At 36.6% G+C, this 22017-nt stretch overlaps 1 protein-coding gene across 1 annotated transcript; it reads left to right on the forward strand.

Moving 5' to 3' along the window:
- The first annotated feature begins 702 nt into the window (after positions 1 to 702).
- LOC137395040 (kinesin-like protein KIF2A) lies at positions 703 to 22009 on the forward strand. The gene is made up of 18 exons (XM_068081826.1): positions 703 to 829; positions 2681 to 2775; positions 4556 to 4633; positions 4811 to 4825; positions 4999 to 5050; positions 6725 to 6847; positions 7237 to 7393; positions 7481 to 7584; positions 10002 to 10164; positions 10628 to 10718; positions 12489 to 12644; positions 17341 to 17558; positions 17723 to 17880; positions 18197 to 18288; positions 20579 to 20770; positions 21186 to 21287; positions 21426 to 21552; positions 21643 to 22009. The coding sequence occupies exons 1-18, from the start codon at positions 766 to 768 to the stop codon at positions 21711 to 21713; spliced, it is 2058 nt and encodes a 685-aa protein (XP_067937927.1). The 5' UTR covers positions 703 to 765; the 3' UTR covers positions 21714 to 22009.
- The last annotated feature ends 8 nt before the right edge of the window (positions 22010 to 22017 follow it).

The raw sequence follows: 22017 nt of genomic DNA on the forward strand, positions 1-22017 counted from the left end.
ATTGATTCAAGTACACTAATGTAATTATAGTTGACATTCAATGGTCGACGCTCATTTTTCATATCATATACATGTACATGATTTTGAAGCCCTGTAGGCTTTGGCAGACCCCACTGGGGGCCCCCAGCTGTTCTAACCGCCACTACGTGGCGACGGAGACGCGTTGCGACTCTTGGTTGCCTACATCCACTGATCTCAACTTTACAGCTATGGTTAAAAGACTCCATCACTGGTTTCATCTACGATGAAACCAGTGATGTAGTTTTTTAACCATAGCTGTAAAGTTTTTTAACCATAACTGTTTCATCTACGATGAAACATTCATTCTGATTTTTTTCCAGTTGAGAAATAGCTTCTCGAGGCGATTGTGTTAGAAACACTTCTATGTAAACATGTGAACTTGATTAAGTGTTTAAATTTGGAAAAGTTTTATTGTCTGTATAGGCTCAAATGAGTTATTCAACGTTCCAAGCTTTGTTTGCCGAGATAAGACAACTCCGTATTACAATGATTGAAATTGTAGTTCTTCGTAACCATGACATTATTTTTGTTGCCAACATTTTTTGGCATAAAACGTCATCAGATTTTTTGAGGGAAATTTGAAAAAAATCAGCCGTTGCGCCTTATTATTAGCAACAGAAATTTGCGACATAACAAATTGTTGCATAGCTTTTTTGCGGTAGACCATTCATTGATTCATTTTGTGAGCGAAAATATTTGAGTTTGGACGCCACTAGCTCCATACGTCGAGCTTAATTTTTCAATATGCCAATAGCAATACCCAGTCAGCTTGCAATAGGTTTGAGTGTTGACATACAAAGATCTGACGGTAAGTCATCTCCTGCTTCAAAATTTCATGTAAAATATACAGCCGCTCTTATTCATCGATGATGACTGCTTACATAGTTTTGTTTGTCGCGTTGTCATCAGACGGTCTTTTTTCCGTGTACCCTTATCTTGTACTGTCATATTATGATTATATCTTAATTTTAAAATAGTGTTTATTGCGTTACCTATCGATATCTTTAGGGGGTGTTTTTGTGTCCAAGTGTATTCAACCGACTGTGAATACTTTATAAGCTTTGCCACTTTTTGGCAAACCGAAAATTGATTATTCGTTCACCAAATATTAAAATGCTTAGTTCAATTAAGGTCTTTGTACTTCATGATCGACCTACTGCAGCGTATGCCCATTTAACTCCTGGAATAAGAACTCATAGGGATGGTGTGCTTAGTTGTTTTTTGTGTTCCTGAAGATGCTAGATGTCATTTATGTGATAAGTTAAATCGTGCAACCGATGAGTAAAAATATTTTACTGTTAAATTCTTTTTTGTATATAGTACTGTGTTATGCAGGCTTGTATTACGAAAGTGTATGGCAAGCTTTTTGTAAGGTTTGTGAATTCTTAGTATGACACCATTTAGAAATGTGTTTGTTGATTGGAGGCTCGCTGATACTAATCATGCATCCATTGGGTACGACAGAAAAGGGGTTGTAGACATCACTGTTTGGCTCATGGCTTATGAATCTAGTGCATCTTCACCACAGGTGTCCTTTAGCGGAGATATTGCCAAAGCTGAGACCGAGCCGTAGTCTACACACACAAAAAACAACAAAGGGCCTCGTAGTTATGAGCAAAAACAAAAGTATCCACCCAAATATCTCACCAATCCGATGAGCAGCACACACAAAAACTAAACCAATCGACTGAGCCACCCATCATGTCAAAATATTCCAAGTTTCAAGTCATGTCTTGCACAACTCATCTTATGGTTTGTCAAAACTTGTCCCAAAGTCCCTATTAATTTGAGACTGTCCAATAACTGTTTTAGAAATGGTCGCCGCTAGCCTAGCCAAACATCCTGATTCAACATCTTAGTAACTATCGGGGCATTGCTGAGTGCTCCCGATCCTTTTGAGTCTCTCTTGAGGATGCAAGAACCAATCAAAATTGGGTTAACACTATTGTAAACAAAACTTAATAGGGATTCAAAAGGATCGGCAGCACTCAGCAATGCCGCGATAGTTACTAAGATGTTGAATCAGGATGTTAGGCTAGGTTAGCGGCGACCATTTTTAAACAGATATTGGACAGTCTCAAATTAATAGGGACTTTGGGACAAGTTTTGACAAACCATAAGGTGAGTTGTGCAAGACATGACTTGAAACTTGGAATATTTTGACATGATGGGTGGCTCAGTCGATTGGTTTAGTTTTTGTGTGTGCTGCTCATCAAATTGGTGAGATATTTGGGTGGATACTTTTGTTTTTGCTCATAACTACGTGGACCTTTGTTGTTTTTTTTGTGTGTGTAGAATGCGGCCCGGTCTCGGCTTCGGCAATATCCCCGCTAAAGGACACCTGTGATCTTCACGGTAAAACTTGAAGCCGAATTTAGAGTTTTGAGAATTTCAAATGATATGAAAATATCTTTAGAGTGCTAGTATAGAATTTAATACCAACTATTTGTTAATATTACTCACATGTTTATCATTAAGATAGTTGACCTTCACCATAGATAAAAATAAACTTAACTTGCAATTTCAAAAAATTATGCTGGACATCCGCAACTATGCTATAATTTGACTTTCTTTTCATACTGATATGAGCAGTAGTAACTTTTGTATCAGTTAATTTTAATAATCTAAAATAGTTAAGAAAGACATGTTTGTGATATAGGAAGAGTTCATTCTGCAGTCATCAGTGGAGTGAGTGAGCAAAGTTCATCTGTCACAGTTGAGTGGTTTGAACACAATGAAACCAAAGGGAAGGAGGTATGCTGTCAGTTTATACCTATTCAGTATTCATCTTTTAAGAACAATTATCTTTGACTGATGCAATTAGTATGCTCATACAGTAGAATTAATTTATGTTGTAATTTATTGAAAAAGTTTACTCATCGGCAAATGTTTGTTGAAAATATTTCATTTGCTTCTTATTTTTCAGCTTAAAAATGATTAAAAAACTGGTATTTTAGCTCTAAAGCCCTGAATGCAATTAACTCTACAGTAGATTGTCTCAGTATAAAATTTCATAGTAGATCTTCACTATCGTAAGGATGACACAAACATTGGATTTCAGACATTGTTCACTTGTACTTATACATTTCACTTTAGTTGAACCGTAGAGATACAAGCTGTACACTTTTTGATCTTAAATGAAACATTAAGTCTAACTGATTCTTTAAGTCTGTTCTACGTCATTGGCTGTGCATAGTAATGCCAACTCCTAATACTAAGAATGTGGAATGCATCTGGCCAATTGATGTGTGAAATGTCATCGTACATCTTTTCACCTTATGAATCATCGGAGCAGGCAGTGCTCCATATATAACTGCTAACCCAATTTACTAGGGTAGACTATTGGCTCCGGCGATCAATAATGAATCATGATAAGAGCAACCCACCCTATACAGCACGGTTGCTCATAGCAACTCTTTGCTGCCCCTCAGGCATCGCTTAAATACTTCTTTCCTAAATCTATTCTATCTACTCTCCTTTTACTTTTGTTATTATGTGGCTACATCCAGAAAAGGTTATAACTGTTTGAATTGCTTCGTAGAACAGAACAAACAAGATTACAGGAAAGTTGCGGATAACATATTCTATGGTCATTAAGAATATAAATACACTCATACCTCGACATACGAGAGTATGTACCAACAAGCGGCAAAATCGAGTTACAACCAAAATTTTGAGCAAGTCTCTGCTTTGGTATGTGAGAGAAAATTGATTTACGAGTGGGTTCTCAATGCGGCTACCAAGCGGCCAAGTATGCAAGAGGCTGCTTTTGATAACGGCATCGCTTGGTCTTTCGCGTCCTATCGGTTTTAAAAAGGTCAGGTAAAAGTTTAGTGAAAGCAATAAACGCAAAGCCAGAAAAAGATAAAATAATTAAAACGAAAACAAAATTAGAGTCAAGTTAGTAAAAGATTAAAACTTAGGTTTACGTGTGCGTTTAGTAGGCTAAATGTGTCTTTATTGTCTAAATTCCAAGTGTATGTGATGTAGCGTCACAAAAGTCTAGTGTAACGAACGCGTTTGTGGTAATGTTGCATTTCATTGCAGAACATAACCGCTATATAGGTATTTGCTACTTCGTGTGCTTAGGTAGGAAATTACAACAATTAAAAACAAGTTTTTCCATCATAATATTTTGTTTTAGGTGGTTTTTTTCATAGCATAAAAACGGATTAATTTGTATTTAGTTACTTTGTATGAGAAACATTGCTTTAAGATACGAAAACATTGACATATAAGCTCAGTCCTGGAACACAGTGGGCTCGCCGTAAGTCGAGGTATGACTGTAATACGGATTCATATTACTATATGTTTATAAAGTTATTTACAATTATCAACTTATATGTTTATCCAGAAATAGACACTACGAGTTTTTTCAAAATCAAACACAGCTGCTGATGCTTTTGATTCAAGAAAGTACAACAAGATACAAGAAATCTTGACTGATATACCAACATGACTAACAAAACCAGTTAGCATGCAAATCACTGTTGTTGTTCGCGTTATATATCTTGTGCTTTATATGCCCTTTTAGCTGGATATTGAAGCAGTCTTGAGACTAAATCCACATCTACAGCAGCAATCCACAAAGGAAGCAGCACCAAGGTTAAAGGTAAAAAATATTCCAGTCTCACCACTGAATGCATCAAGCCAGCATAGCTACAACTTTTATTATGAAGAAAGTTTTATATTGCTGGGCTTATTCCCTTTTTGACTTTTTGACTACGTACTTCTTCATCACAAGTACGATGCAGTGCAGGTTTTCAGAATATCTGTTGAAACTTTATAGGGAGGGACGAGGAAGGTGAGTAGAACTGTGAACGCTTTCTACTTCACGCATCATATTGAATGTTGGGTTTTGGCTGTTTCCTGCTTGTGGAGTTGTGTGTTCCTGGTATTTGTCTCAACTTTCCGAATTGCCTGTCTTGTATTAAATTATTCTTCTCTATTGATGGTATGCTTCCTTCTCATTTTTAGAGACCAAAAAGTATTGCAGAGCCAGTGCCAACTCCTGCAACAGGAGGGAGAGGTGAGTTGTCATTCTTTGTTGGTACAATCGAGATTTCATTTTGTCGTGTTTAAGGGAGTACAGCGAAGACTGCAAATGGTGAATTACCTGCTACCCTTGGACTATGTGACCCAAATGTTGGACAAATAGATAAAATAATCAGAAATCGGCTACGCAAACATCTGCTTTGTCAGTGTGTGTGTGTGTGTGTCATCTCTTTACACTGATGATTGTAGGCTAAACAGCGTGTGTGTGCATGCCATCTCTTTACACGGATGATTGTAGGCTAAACAGTGTGTGTGTGCGTGCCATCTCTTTACACTGATAATTGTAGGCTAAACAGTGTGCGTGCATGCCATCTCTTTACACTGATGATTGTAGGCTAAACAGTGTGTGCATGTTAGTGCTGGGCACGGATAATAAAACTCGTTGGACTCGCGGGTTCATCTTCTCGAGTCTCGGGTAATAGAGATTTTGAGCATTTCGATCTTGCGGGTTCGGGTTTTGACTTGCGAGTTTGGGTTTTGTTACAGTACCGCGGACAAAAACTCAGTCCATTGCGCACTAAACAGTGTTTAATACCTGTTAACCCTTTGAACCCTGACCTTTTTTATCAATGCGTGTCAGTAACCCTGGGCAGTCTGTCCAACAATCCGAAGTTTTTAAACTTTTGGTATATGCATCTGAACGTGCTCATAATACAATGATATTTAGTAACACACTAGTAAAAAAAGTCGGGCAACCCACAGCAAATGTCATCAAACAGAAAAAACAGTACTTTACCATTATTCGGGCTAAGACTATAAAAGTTTGTACGATTTAAAAAACTCGTAAAAACATTTACAATAGCATCATATCCATTGAGCACATGTTCATCATTATTTTATGACTCAAAATATACTAGAAAATTGTAATTAGTATTATAAAGTTCGTTATTTGCATCACAATCATTCATGACCTACTAATAAACGGGTCGTGTCAATTTTTTCGCAATATCGTTCAAATAAAATTGGTTATTAAAACGAAGGAAGTAGGTAAAGATATTTGAAAACTCTTACGAATGGAAGCGAAATTTCTGGCCTAATATCTTGTGCAAAAAATAATTTAATTGGTTTACGCTGTTACTTAGAAACGGCTTTTGTAAACAAACCCATGGGAATGCCGAAATTCCGGCTGATAGAGATTCTGATTTCTGACACAGCCTGCGCCATGCCTGAAAACTGACTGTTGGGTTTGTAGGCTAAACAGTGTTTGCGTGGAGCCCTTTCTTTGGACTGATGATTGTAGGCTAAATTGTCTAATTTAATCCACTAACCTAAACCTCTACTACTATTATCTTTGGTGTCGAGGTCTTTCTTAATCTTCATCTGACTAACACTTTAAAATCTTGTGTTTTGGTATACATGTAATTACAGAAAATTCAGGTAAAGCAAACGATCAAGCGTAGTGTGTTAGTGTTACACTGTTGGATTCTTGTCTTTATTTCAGATGAGAATGGCGTTGCGTGTGATTCTTTTTTTGTTTTACCAATAATTTGATACTAGTTTAGCATGTGGGTACTAGTTTAGCATGGGTAGATGTCATACTTACTATTGCTTTACTGGTTATTGTTTTAGCAGAGCTAGATAGCAAGACCACCAGTATTGGCTGGTAGTAGTCTACTAACACGCATAGGCATACATATTTTCTTTGCAGTTCCGTCGGGTATCAATCGTAAAAGTTACATACCAGCGGGTAGACCAGCTAGTTCACACAGTGTAAGGAAGGAAACTGCTGAAGAGATACATGCACCTCCTACTGTCAAAAAGGATATTCCAGGTAGGTAATGGCATGTTCTATCATCTTGTGAAGGGCTTAGTATACATGGGAGGGTTGTATGCGCTCAGACAGCCGCAATCCTTGTAAGGCCGCAGCAAAGAAATGCACATTTATTAACGAGTACAGGATTGCTGGTAAATGGTGTTTCTCTATAAAGCGTGAAGTCTAGTGTAGATGAACATCGGTGTTTTCTATAGGAAATTAAAATACTTTGTTTCTATTTTTGAAGATGGCCGTATTGTTTTTTATCGTTCAAGATGGCCGTTTTTCCTTCCTTCAAGACAGCAGTTTCATTTTCTATCATTGATGTTAGCTCTTCCACTTTTTTTCCTTAAAGATGGTTGTTTCACTTTTGATCCCTGAAGATAATTGTTTCCCTCATCTTGTAGCTAAAAAAGTGAATTCTCGCAAGTCGAATGTTGTAAAAGAAATTGAAAAGATACAGGAGCAGCGAGTGCAGCGACGAGCTGCCGCTAGCAACAATGCTGCCGCATACTCGGGAGTTGATAAAAGTCATCCACATTGGCAGTTCCTCGACATGATAGAGTAAGCTGATACAGTACTAACTAGAGAGTTGTCTCAACCTGACTGTAGCACTGCTGCGCACTCAATGTTGCTTACCATGTTTTGTAGAGAATACCGAGACAGCCTTGAGTTTAACCCTCTGCGCATGGATGATGTGATCGAAGACCATCAGATTTGTGTTTGCGTGCGCAAACGACCGCTCAACAAAAAAGGTAAACTCATTTCTTTGTTGTCATACTATTCATGAATTTGATTAAAACATTTTGAGAGTAGTGATAATAGTAGTGAGTAGCTGGGCCCACACGCCATACCTATATGTATATGATAATAGTAGTGAGTAGCTGGGCCCACACGCCATACCTATATGTATATAATAATAGTAGTAAGTAGCTGGGCCCACACGCCATACCTATATGTATATGATAATAGTAGTAAGTAGCTGGGCCCACACGCCATACCTATATGTATATGATAATAGTAGTGAGTAGCTGGGCCCACATGCCATACCTATATGTATATAATAATAGTAGTGAGTAGCTGGGCCCACACGCCATACCTATATGTATATGATAATAATAGTAAGTAGCTGGGCCCACACGCCATACCTATATGTATATGATAATAATAGTGAGTAGCTGGGCCCACGCGCCATACCTATATGATAATAATAGTGAGTAGCTGGGCCCACGCGCCATACCTATATGTATATAATAATAATAGTGAGTAGCTGGGCCCACACGCCATACTTATATGTATATAATAATAATAGTGAGTAGCTGGGCCCACACGCCATACCCATATGATAATTGACAGCATGGGCCGAGGTCAGGGAACATTGTGTCAAACCCAGAAAAACCGTTTAACTTATAAATTCATATGCTTTTTATTACTTACAGTATTCCAATAGGAAATCTTGTTAAATAATTTATTTTGAATGCTGCTCAGAAAATCTAACAGATTGGTTGTGGAGTTGAGGAATGTGCCAAGTTGGTTACTGAAACCTTTCTTAGCTGTTCACTGGGTAATTACTGAATGTTATACTACAACACTGGTATACATAGTATCACTGATATCAACCAGTACAAAAAATATAGGTTCTTCCTTATATAATCTCATGTTATTAGTATAAGCGCCTCAATATTAAAGGTTGACTTGCAACAAAATTCACATTACAGTTATTTGATATCATAAGATTCACCATGTCTTACTCTGTTGTGTTGTAGGTGAAAAATATATGGGAATGTGATTACAAGCTCTTAAAAGCTAAAAAAACGAACAGTTAATCGCAGCCGCACGAGACCGCCGTAGTTTGGATTCGCTTTCCAAAACGGCTTAAATGGGACGTAGTTATTACAGGATGGTTTCTGTTTACACTTTCATGCAACCTCATTCGTCGAAATATTTTCACAAATATACTTCACGCATTCAATAAAACCATGTCTATTGTTCTTACGCGTCTGTTTTATCGTCATTGTAATGCTGTCACTTTTAGCACTGATATCTTATAACTTAACGTAAAAATTCGGTAAACTTTTCACCTTAGCTCGAAGGAGTACATATCATTGTCTGATAATCATGACGAGCCTGTTGGTTACCTGTGATAATCGAAAAGTACTGCAAAAATTATTTGCGAAGTATTGTGTCACGTGATCAGATTACGACTTGATGATTGAATAATGCCGAAACAAAACTGTAAAGTAGCGAGCATCTATATTTGATACGGGGTCTTCGGTAAAACCCGCCGAAGTGTTTGTCATAAACTAGTGCTACGATAAGTTTTATATTGAGCTTTTTATTAGCCTTTCAATTCACGTGAGAACATCACGTGACAAGACGATAACCAAACTGTAATGACTACGTCAGATAAATAAACAGATTCCGATCTACGGCGGCTTTTCGTTTTTGAGCTTTTAAGAGCTTATAATCACACTTGCACATATGTGGCACTTACAACACAACAGAGTAAGACATGGTGAATCTTTTGATACCAAATAACTGTAATGTGAATTTTGTTGCAAGTCAACCTTTAAAGTGAATGATTTACCTCGGTCTCGACTGCCCAAACATTCATGTCTGTATCAAAAGTCAGTTACATTGCATGAATTCTCTTTTTTTTGTCAAAAGCTACGACAATGAACATAAGCTGCCTTCTCCTTTTGCATTTTGCATATAACCCCAGGCATATCACGACAAGTTGTTTGTTTACAATTGATGTCGCAAATTTGTGGTATTAAAGCATATATAGTAATTATTGTCTTGAAAATTGTATGAATATAACGGTGCTTGCAAAATATTTTCAAGTATGAACCTAAAGTTCTTGAGAATACTGAGGGCTATTATTTCAAGTAATTAGTGATGCAATCTGTTAGAAAATAGTTCACACGCTCTCGTGCTAAAAACATAGAATACTGGTAGTTTTTCTTTCATTTGCAAATTTTGATGCAGGCCTCCAACACAAGAGTTGTGTTATTTTTAACAGTTTAGTGTTTTTATTTATGTACTGCCTTTGCTTAAATGTTAAATCATATTCTAAACCTTTTGTAAGCTGGTTGCTTGCCCAGAAAGAATTTCTCCTCAAGTTTTGACTGTTTGTGAATATGTCTTATCATGCATGAGTGATTTGACACAGAGGTGACCAGGCGAGATGTAGATGTTGCAACAATTCCTACTCGTCAGAATGTTATTATTCATGAACCAAAGCACAAAGTTGATTTGACGAAATTTCTTGAAAACCAGAAGTTTAGGTTTGACTACGCCTTTGATGAGAATGCTGACAATCAGATGGTTTACAGGTGAGACATCTGCTTGTGCTGCTTGGGTGTTCTTATAAGGGAGAGATAAGAGAGTAGTTGTGAGTGTAGAATCGGTCACACCGAGTCTTATCTGTCTTGTATTTTTACATCAAAGAGTTGTGCTCCTGTCACTCAGGGAACTCTGCAGCTTTTATATAGGCTCACAAGGCTCTATATACGTTCACGTTATACTTTATATGCTAATCTAGTGGAAGGAGAAGGCTCGTGGTTTGTCTTATTTCAAGCGCAATAGCTACAAGTGCTTTATAAGCCAGCAATATTATAGCAGTAGTATAACTAGTAACTGGTTGGTTGCGCTGTGTCTTTAGAAATACAGAATATTCTTCTCTATGCTATGGGTAAAGTAGATTTTCTTAGTTCATAGATTTTCAAAATTGTTCACAAATTTCTTCATAGTTTTTGTATTTTTGTGTTATATTTAATCTCCAGTGTGTTCTTGAAGGTACACAGCTCAGCCCCTCGTGCAGTGTATATTTGAAGGTGGCATGGCAACATGCTTTGCCTACGGTCAAACTGGCTCAGGCAAAACTCATGTGAGTTGTTTTATTTTGGCACCAAAACCTCATCTTGTTCAGTAAACTATCCATCATTTCAGCGTTCTCTTTAACATGAATAATGCTTCGTTCATCAGCTAATATGACACACTAGCATATATTGATGTTTTAATGGGTTTGATATCTGTTTGAACCTCTCATTAAAAATCTCTTTTATTTAGCCGCGCCATGCTACAGATACTCGAGCTAGTCTTACCATAAATGTGGACCGTTGCGGGCTAATAGACCTTAGCCTGTGGTCCATCACAGAAATTTTAGAAATGTGATTTTTTTTAATCGTTAATAAAAACAAAAATGACATATCTTCATCGGCAAAACTGACTTATAACCTTATGGCACCCACACCACTTTCGCTTGCCACACGGTGTTCACGTCACTAACTGGCATGCGCCACATGAGTACCTGTTCTCACATGCTAGTCATGTTCTCAGATGACTAGCATGTGCCACAGGACTGGCATGCACCACATGACTAGCATGTGAGAATATTGTTTTCTTGCTTCTCAATCTCTCTAGAAAATTCCATGTAACAGCAATGGTCTTCCTAAAACGGTATACAAAAACTAGGACGTGTTGTGAGTTTTACTAACTCTCCAGATTCATGTGAGTTTTAAAGGAGCCTTTCACGCTTTTTGAACATTTTTCAAATCATGTAGTTTAGTATTTAATCTACAATGTATATATTATTATGTATTATTATATTATCTATAATGTATATATTATTATGTATTATTATATTATCTATAATGTATGTATTATGTGCCTTTCCAGTATGACAATTGCTGTTATTAAATGAAGTACGCTTGAAATTTTTTTGTCAAAAACGTTATTTAAAATGGTTATGTTACAATTTAACTCATCCTAGTGGAGTAATGGCAAGGTTTTAATCTAATCGGAACTCGTGCAATTTCTGTGCACTGGTCATTAATCAGAAAAAAATAACTTTTAGTAAAATTAATTTATAATAATAATAGTCTTCTCATTACTATTCTTATTCCATTGAAACAACCCTAAGATATTTTACAAGGACTACAAGTATACACGCTAGATAATATTAAATTGAATTTAACTAAATTGAAATCCTATTAAATCCAAATTAAACAATTGAATTGAAATCCATGAATTGTATAGACCTTTGACATAATTGACACATTGTTTAGTTCCAGCATTGCAAATTTTTGCTCACCTGTTTGTGAGTTGTCGATGTCGTTACCAAACTGTTTATAAAGGCGCAGCCTTATTACTCAGTCTCTTGCGTTGTTAGTGTACAGAGTGTTTGCTCACCCGATACAAAGGTCAACCAAGTGTCACCAAGGTCAACCAAGTGCTACACGCATGGCTTTTGCTTTGCATGCTTTTTCAGTCACCTCTTTCTAACTTCATGCATTTTGGAAATTTATCATTGTACATTTTAAAACAAACCTTTTTACTGCAAACTGTCAAACTTGATGACTTGCTTTGTATACTGTGAAGGAAGTATGGCTTGTCATATTATTTACTTCTAACCTATGGTTGAGGTTGTCTAGACAATTTACTGATAAATGATGTTAAAGGCTTTATCAGTTGTCAAAAGTTCTCAGAAAAGTGCGAGATTTGACTTTTGCGTTGCAGGACAAGAAGTAAAAAAAATAAACTTACATTCAAAACTCTCGACTTTACCATGCACATAATGCTACTTTTTTACGGTGTTCTCTGCACTGCTTGGTCAGTAACAGTCAGTCTTCACGCTCTTCTTCTGATTGGTCTGTAGACGATGGGAGGAGAGTTTGTCAGCAAAGGTCAGCAGAATTGTGAAAAAGGAATTTATGCCCTGGCCGCTCGGGACGTCTTTAAACTGACTCAAACCAAGTACAAGTCTAAAAATCTTCTTGTTAGTGTCTCATTCTTTGAGATCTACAGTGGAAAGGTGGGTTACATTCTGGAAAGTCTGTTCTACTTAAACATGTAGACCTACAAATGGTGTGTTCACTGAATTTCCGTATGAAAGTACGCTATCTATTGTGCATGTACACGGATGAGAAGTTATTACTAAGATACCTAGAATGATCAAAATATCACATATTGGCATACAGTGGAACCTTGATTCTCGACCATCTCGGTTTTTGACCAAAAAATTTGAGATTTGTTCCTCTTGTATCTCAACCATAAATTTGGTTCTCGAACAAACCGGAATGTTTTGAATTAAATGTTCGGAACAGCTCCGGAAACGGCGTGTTTATACGTTTAACGACATTGTTATGAACCACTTTCGGAAGGTTCTCAAACAAAGGGAGAAGTTTCGCATCATTAATTCTTTACAAAGAGGAGCCATCTGGGAGGATGTCGCCTCTACCGAAGGGATTTTCTAGGGACACAACTCCTCCAGTCGAGTTACCCTAAATTGTTTTGGAGGGGGATTCTTCAAAGATCTTTACAGCAATGGCAAGTAAACGTGCCATTGCTGTTTCTATTTTCTTTTTCACACGATTTTTGATGTAACTGATCTGTTGCATTTTTTTGCTGTTTCATTATCAATTTCTGCGATTTTTGGTATTGTATCGTAACCTTTAATGTTTTTGATGTTTTAAGAGCAAAGCAGGGTTGGCAAAAATATCATGGCGCTGATACATATCATGATATCTATTGATATTTTTTAAACAAATGACATTTTTGAAACGAATTTGAAGCTACTTTGAACTTGCATGGTGTTTACATTGTGATTGATGTATTTTATAGGTTGCATGAGACCATACAACCTATAAAATGCTGCTACAAACCTATAACACAAAACCTTCTGCCAGGCATAGTGAATGGTGTATGGAAAGTTGTGAAATGTGGAAAAATGTAGAAGTTTACCTGTGAAACTAGCAAGAGATTCTGAAAGACAGAGTTATATCATCATATTTATAAATTTTATACTGAGCCAGAATCCTCTGAAGCTATTCATTACAAGATTTTTACAGAAAATGATGAGATGAGTTACTCTGTCATCTCAGTGAGTCAGTGTAATGCGATTACAATTCTGTTTCTGGGTGTCAGATTGTTTAATTCAAAATCATAGATTATGAAGTTCAAAGGGTTTTCAGCAGGCTTGTCTTCTAATAAGGCAATAAAATATAACAGTTTAACATGAGATGAGATTATCAAATTAGTGAGATAGTACTGGGATGAAGGAATACAATTTAGATCTGAAAAACTCTTCTCAACTCAAACACTAACCTTAGTCTTTGTTTGTCTGTGTTGAGTAAGCCTAATAGGCCCCTATGCAAGTATTTGATGACTTTGGGTGTTATTTAGCATTTCTAGGCTGTTAGCAATAGCTGTAAAGTGAAAACGAAATGATAAGATGAATATTTTTCAAAAATATCGATTTTTTTTGACCCAAAAATATATCTATCGGCGATATATATATCGATGATATATATCAAGCGATATATCAAACCGACCCTGGAGCAAAGCATATGAAATGTTTACTTTTTGTTTTCTTTTTTATCATCATAGATAGAAAATATTTTATTAAAGTTAAACACGATCTACAGTATATCTACCCGTTTTTATTTATAGTATACAGTACAGTTTATGGTGTAAAATGTTAAAAAATGCTTTACCGGAGTTGTTAAATCGACTTGGAACAGATAAAACATACATACATTAATTCTAATGGGAAAACTTGTTTCGGATCTCGAACAACTCAGTTTTCGAGCAACCTTCTGGAACGGATTGTGTTTTAGAACCGAGGTTCCACCGTATTATATTTGTCTATCATCAGTTACTACACTAGGCTGTTCCACCGTATTATATTTGTCTATCATCAGTTACTACACTAGGCCTATGTTCCACTGTATTATATTTGTCTATCATCAGTTACTACATTAGGCTGTTCCACTGTATTATATTTGTCTATCATCAGTTACTACATTAGGCCTACATGTTCCACCGTATTATATTTGTCTATCATCAGTTACTACACTAGGCTGTTCCACTGTATTATATTTGTCTATCATCAGTTACTACATTAGGCTGTTCCACTGTATTATATTTGTCTTTCATCAGTTACTACACTAGGCTGTTCCACTGTATTATATTTGTCTATCATCAGTTACTACACTAGGCTGTTCCACTGTATTATATTTGTCTATCATCAGTTACTACACTAGGCTGTTCCACTGTATTATATTTGTCTATCATCAGTTACTACACTAGACTGTTCCACTGTATTATATTTGTCTATCATCAGTTACTACACTAGGCTGTTCCACTGTATTATATTTGTCTATCATCAGTTACTACACTAGGCTGTTCCACTGTATTATATTTGTCTATCATCAGTTACTACACTAGGCTGTTCCACTGTATTATATTTGTCTATCATCAGTTACTACACTAGGCTGTTCCACTGTATTATATTTGTCTATCATCAGTTACTACACTAGGCTGTTCCACTGTATTATATTTGTCTATCATCAGTTACTACACTAGGCTGTTCTACTGTATTATATTTGTCTATCATCAGTTACTACACTAGGCTGTTCCACTGTATTATATTTGTCTATCATCAGTTACTACACTAGGCTGTTCCACTGTATTATATTTGTCTATCATCAGTTACTACACTAGGCTGTTCCACTGTATTATATTTGTCTATCATCAGTTACTACACTAGGCTGTTCCACTGTATTATATTTGTCTATCATCAGTTACTACACTAGGCTGTTCCACTGTATTATATTTGTCTATCATCAGTTACTACACTAGGCTGTTCCACTGTATTATATTTGTCTATCATCAGTTACTACACTAGGCTGTTCCACTGGATTATATTTGTCTATCATCAGTTACTACACTAGGCTGTTCCACTGTATTATATTTGTCTATCATCAGTTACTACACTAGGCTGTTCCACTGTATTATATTTGTCTATCATCAGTTACTACACTAGGCTGTTCCACTGTATTATATTTGTCTATCATCAGTTACTACACTAGGCTGTTCCACTGTATTATATTTGTCTATCATCAGTTACTACACTAGGCTGTTCCACTGTATTATATTTGTCTATCATCAGTTACTACACTAGGCTGTTCCACTGTATTATATTTGTCTATCATCAGTTACTACACTAGGCTGTTCCACTGTATTATATTTGTCTATCATCAGTTACTACACTAGGCTGTTCCACTGTATTATATTTGTCTATCATCAGTTACTACACTAGGCTGTTCCACTGTATTATATTTGTCTATCATCAGTTACTACACTAGGCTGTTCCACTGTATTATATTTGTCTATCATCAGTTACTACACTAGGCTGTTCCACTGTATTATATTTGTCTATCATCAGTTACTACACTAGGCTGTTCCACTGGATTTCATTCAAACACCATTAAAATATGAACTTGCGCAAAATTTAGTAAAGTTTATTAGAAAGTATTAATATCTTTCTATTATTTGTGATTGTTTTTGATGTTTATCTGATTGCAAGGATGTTCCAAGATTAAAATCAGCGGAACTTGATCATGGTTAAAATGTTCAGATCAAGTGAAAGTGTGAATATGACATCTATAGTTGCAAAGAGACAGAGTAGAGACGCGTAATGCTGCACCTTGAATGCAATAGCCAGTGTTGACTATAGCAACGATTATAACTAGTGATGTCATTACGCATGTATTTTTTCCTGAGCATTTTAATCGCGATGAAGTTTTGTGAATTTTAATGTCGAAACATTCCGGCAGTCAGATCACCTCAAACATCAAAAACAATCTCAAATGGTAGAAAAACACCTATACTTTTGATAAAATCTACCAAAATTTGATATAAGTTAAATATTTTAAATTCTATTGCTCTCATGCCATCTAGAAGTTATGCTCACATGATGATAATGCTCGTGCTGTTTCCTCAAGACAGCTTAGTCTTAGCACTAAGATTTTTGAATTGATAATTTTTTGCTTGCAGCTGCTACTCATATAAGCATTGTGTGTGCGGCCTTTTTGACAACACGGACATCTGCGCAAACCATATTATTATTATTCCTAGACAATATACCTAGGTAGTTATCAGTATTGCTGAGAGGAAGACCTTTGTAGGGATATATTGACACACACATGAGTATTAATTTATGTCTATAATTAATTTATGTCTTTAAACTGTTAACATAATATGTTGGGAATTGGTAGACTATGAAATTATGAAAATTTAAATGTTGGTAAGTTTTTAAAGCATTTAAAATTTTTAATTTGCAAATACTTATTATGTAATTTCACTTTAATAAAGATGCCATTTGACGCTATCAATGTTTCCATTTTTCCAACGATTGCGAAAGTTTGACCATTATTATGCCAATGTTCATACCCAAATCTGTCTGATTTCTATAAGTGGTGCATTAGTAGAGTTCTGTGTGAAATCAATTATCGCTAAAGCAGTGACCCTTTTTCCCTATCAAGACAAAGGTTACATTTTCAGTGCAGCAGAAGATGGTATGGTTTGACCATCAACCTGCACATTCTGTGGAAGTTAAACATGGCTTCATTTGGTCCAATAACATGTCAGTCTACTCACTGACTGTATTGGCAGAGGAAACACTTGCTATTCACTCGTTTGGATAACCTGAACAACGCTGTTCGTAGGTATTCGATTTGTTGAACAACAAGCTGAAACTGAGAATTCTTGAGGATGGTAAGAACCAAGTGCAGGTTGTGGGGCTCAAGGAGGAGTCCGTATCAAACTCAGAAGATGTCCTTAAGCTACTCAATCATGGTACTCAAGTTCGGACCTCTGGTCAGACTTCCGCCAACCAGCACTCCTCCAGATCTCATGCTATATTCCAGCTCATACTCCGCAAGAAGTGAGCTATTCTTATTTTTACCTTCGCTGTTCGTTACTCGTTGTGTCTAACGTTCCGCATCTTTGTTGATTTTAGTTTAATTTTGTTTGTTTTAGATTGGATTTTTAAGGAAATATTTTATTCGTGTTTGGCTGTGGTTATTGGTTGGTGTATGTTTTGGCTAGTGTGAGGAACCAGCCCCTGCATGGCAAGTTTTCTCTCATTGATTTGGCTGGTAATGAGAGAGGGGCGGACACTTCCTCTGCTGATAGGCAAACTCGCATGGAAGGGGCGGAGATTAACAAGAGTCTTTTGGCTTTGAAGGAGTGCATACGGGCTCTTGGTATGTTTTAACTTATTATAGAGAAGATAACAAGGTGGCCTGGTTATGCCTTGCTTGAACTTGACTAGTTTTTTGGTTTTTATTGCCACTTGTTTTTACAGGTCTCAAGTCTAGTTTATAAAACAAAATTTTGTGCGACACAAAAACACACTAAGACACTAAAAAACAGTTGCTCTCCAAATCTCATGATTTCAGAGTTATCCACTAACTTATGAGTGGGCAACTCCAAAGGAGATTGTTGAGAATTCACGTGATTTGTTTGTTATTGTCTTGTCAGTATTAATTCAACATGAAGCAATGTTGTGTGACATTGCAGGTAGGAAAGGTGCCCACTTGCCATTCAGAGCCAGTAAACTTACTCTTGTCCTCAGGGATTCATTTATCAGAGAAAATGCGAGGACCTGTATGGTGAGTGTAGCTTACCATCTAATCCAAAGTATTCAAATTAATCAAGCGCGCTTTCTCTCTGCTCTTATTCTGCACATCAAGAATTAGCTGCAGAAAACTATATGTAAAATTGACAATTTTTTGTGTCTCAATGAGGTTATTATTATTCTTGCCTTGCGGCTTGCCTTGTGTATTTCTTTGCTGAAGCCACCGAATCAGTAAGAATGAAATTAACAGTCGGATTCACAGATGCTTGACATTACCAGTGATTGTATGGCTGTTAGCTGTTCGTGAGGTCGTTTCATTTCACCTGCTAATAGAACCAAGTTTATTTTGTGTTACCTCACATCCTCGTCTTTTACAAACTACTGACTATTATAAATTGCCCTGATTGTGTACTGAGTCTAGGACTAGATAATGAGATAGTAATTTTGAGATAAGTTAAGAGGAGCGCATACCTAAAATGTCAACTTCAATTGAATTTCTTTCACTTTTTTCTAGACAGCTGTCTATGCTGCAAAGAAAATAATAATAAAAATATTGTATGTCTCAAATAAAGTTAAACAAAAATATACCTTTACTATAAATAGAACAATGTCTATTCGTCCATCTATTCGTTACCAGGGTTAGAAATTAAGATAAAGGATCTCCTTCAACGCGACTCCAACTCGTTACGTTCAGTTTCGTAGAGCAATACTCCAACACCTGCCCCCAATTGATCGCCTTTCAGTATTTCTGAATAATTGTGCACCTACTTATTCTGTGAGCATCCTCGACATACCTGACAATCTCTCATGGCGAACTAGACTGCTAGAGTACTAGTATGTTTAATTGAGATCTCCCTATATGTTGTTTTCTCTCCCAAGTGCCGCAAGAGAGAAAATGGTATTTTACAGACAACTATGAGACTCTCATTATTCAAATCAATTTGAGAACTTGCATCAACTTGACACTTTATTATATGGAATTTCTTATGCAATACGAAGCACCAACTCTACAGTTAACATAACTGTTATTTACATGATAGGAAGTACACTTTATATGAGCGTCCGCTGTAATTAGACTAAAGGGAAGTGTTGAGAGTATCTGCTAACTGACTCAGCTTAATTTAAACCCTATTCTGATATTTTTTTAATTCGCAGCTCTAAAGTGTACAGAGAAAAATAATTTTATATCTCAAATGTATTACATTAAGTGTAGGATGACAAGTTTTTACTAGTAAGTATTTATTTGGTTGTTTAGTACAATATCTTGTGTATACTTCACACATTACAGTCAGTGGTTGGCACCAGTGTCGTATAGTTTCACAGAGTCCCGTGACCAAAAACCGGAAACAAAAAGGCTTGATTCCAAACAAACCCGATCGACATACTGATCTCTAATGGAAGATTCTTACCTCGCTCTCAACATCTCACTCTTTTGCATTTACTTTACTTTATTACAAAAAATCATTTGTAGTTTTTTGTAGGGAATTTTGTCCTTTATCAAATGGTGTATAATACAACAATCAATTTCAGAGCGACTGCCAATGGGAGTAATTTTTGTTGGTTAGTGTTGCGGCCTTTTCATTATAACTTACAGAAAACAATAGTGGGTGCGGCTTGTTTGTTTGGAGCCGTGCCAGCTCCGTTATACGCAACTGTTAGCAGTGAAACTCTGTTAAGTTATACATCTCCCTACTGTCAGAGTCATATAGCTTTACAAAGTTTCGTGACCAAAACCGGAAACAAAAACGTCCGATTCCAAACAAGCCCAATCGACATACTGATCTCTAATGGAATATTCATACCTCGCTCTCAATACCTCTCTTTTCTGCATTTATTTTACGTTTTTACAAAAACATTACTAGTAGCTTTTTGTAGGAAATTTTGTTTTCTTTCCAATGGTTCATGATACAACAATCAATTTTAAAGCGACTGCTAATGGGAGTAGTTTTTTGTTGGTTAATGTTGCGGCCTCTCCATTATAACTTATATAAAAATAGTAGGCGTGGCCTGTTTGTTTGGAATCGAGCGAGCTCCTGTATACGCTTCTGTTGGTCGCAGGACTCTGTGAAACTATATGGCCCTGGTTGGCACCATTCATCTGTCTGCATTCTATTCTACTTTTTTAAAACTTACAGGACTTTTCTTCTGAACAATAAAAGTAGAGAAACACATTGTTTTGTGATGTATGCCTGAGACGGCATATACATGCCTCATGTTGATCCCTTGATTGTAAAGATTTCTGCTGATTTTAAACTGTCAACCTACATTAGTATTCCTGATGTTGAGGCATGACCTGTTACTAGCAATGTGTTATTCTAATACAGATATCAACGATTTCTCCTGGCAACCTTTCGTGCGAGCATACACTGAATACCCTACGTTACGCTGATCGAGTCAAGGAGTTGGGCACTGAGGGCTCCTCTGAACCGTCCAAGATCTTTGATGACTCTGCCTTTGCCGGTGGCAGTGTACAGTCTCCTCATAACAGCGACTTGGCACTCCTCAAGACCACTAATGTTAGTTGAGCTCGTCTTTTCCTTCCATTCTTGGGTTTAGTTATCGAGAAAGACTGTGTTATCTGAACAAGATAAACTTTCTATGCTGCTAGAATTGCGCTGTAGTAGCAATGATTAAACTGGAGACATGGTTGACCACCAGCTTGTTATTAACTACAGGAGGTTTTTAGTATGGGTCAACTAAACTTGACCTACATTTGCAATGCATTCCAGTCATTCGCTCCTGTATTCGATGATTTCATTATCTGATATGTTACTGTATTGTCAATGCATTTCACAGGTAGGGAGTGCTGGAAAAGGTCTGTATAAGTGTATATTAAAGGCTAAGGCTCATCTTATGTCGCTGAAACCTACGTCTTTACGTTAGCGCCATGGTTACTAGCTTATTATTGAAGTTCTGTGCTGACCCTTTTAGGAAGAAGAGGTTTCAGATGATCGTCTAAACTTCTTTGAGGTCATTACTCACATGCAAGAGCTTGAGGAAGAGATCATCGAAGATTACAAGTCTGCCAGTGAGGTAAGCAAATACTTCTTTAACATTTATTACTCATTTGCTGACAGTAGGCTTGTTTGTGACATTAGATGATAAGCTTTGTCATTCCTCGTCACTCACTTCTGAGATGTATCGACTTTACGTATTACCTTATTTGGGCAGCAATGGCAGAGTGAAGACAAGAAGCTATTAAAGACAACAGATAGAGTTGACTATGATGTAGAGTCATTTTCAGGTCACCTCAGTGAAATGCTAGATGCCAGAATCAAACAGCTCACTTCCCTCCGTAGTGAGTAACCATTGTTGTACTTGTGTTATCAATACTTTTATGAACTCATGCTCACAAGTACCAAATATACACCCGGTATTCGTGTTGCAGACAAAGTTGCAAGTTTCAGAGAAGATTTAGCCAACGAAGAATCAATCAGCAAGAAGTTCAACAAGAAGTGATGATGATGAAGGGTCAAATACTGGTCACGTCATGCACATCATTTCTTCAGTAGATGCGTGACAAACTTAATCATTTTTTGATTCACTTTTATTTGAGCGACTCACTTTCTACCGAAAATGGAATTATTTATTTTCGCAACTTTGCCAGCTCTTAAAATTTGTTGCAGTTTGGTTTTTACCCGCTCTACTTTACTATTTTGGCTCGTGCATGCATAGGTTCTTATTTAAATTTTTATGTGATGTCTTAAACTGTTATCTTCTTGTACATATTATAGTATTCTATACAACTGCTACAACTCTGCTT

This window comes from Watersipora subatra, chromosome 4 (assembly GCF_963576615.1).
Source record: "Watersipora subatra chromosome 4, tzWatSuba1.1, whole genome shotgun sequence".
NCBI lineage: Eukaryota > Metazoa > Bryozoa > Gymnolaemata > Cheilostomatida > Watersiporidae > Watersipora > Watersipora subatra.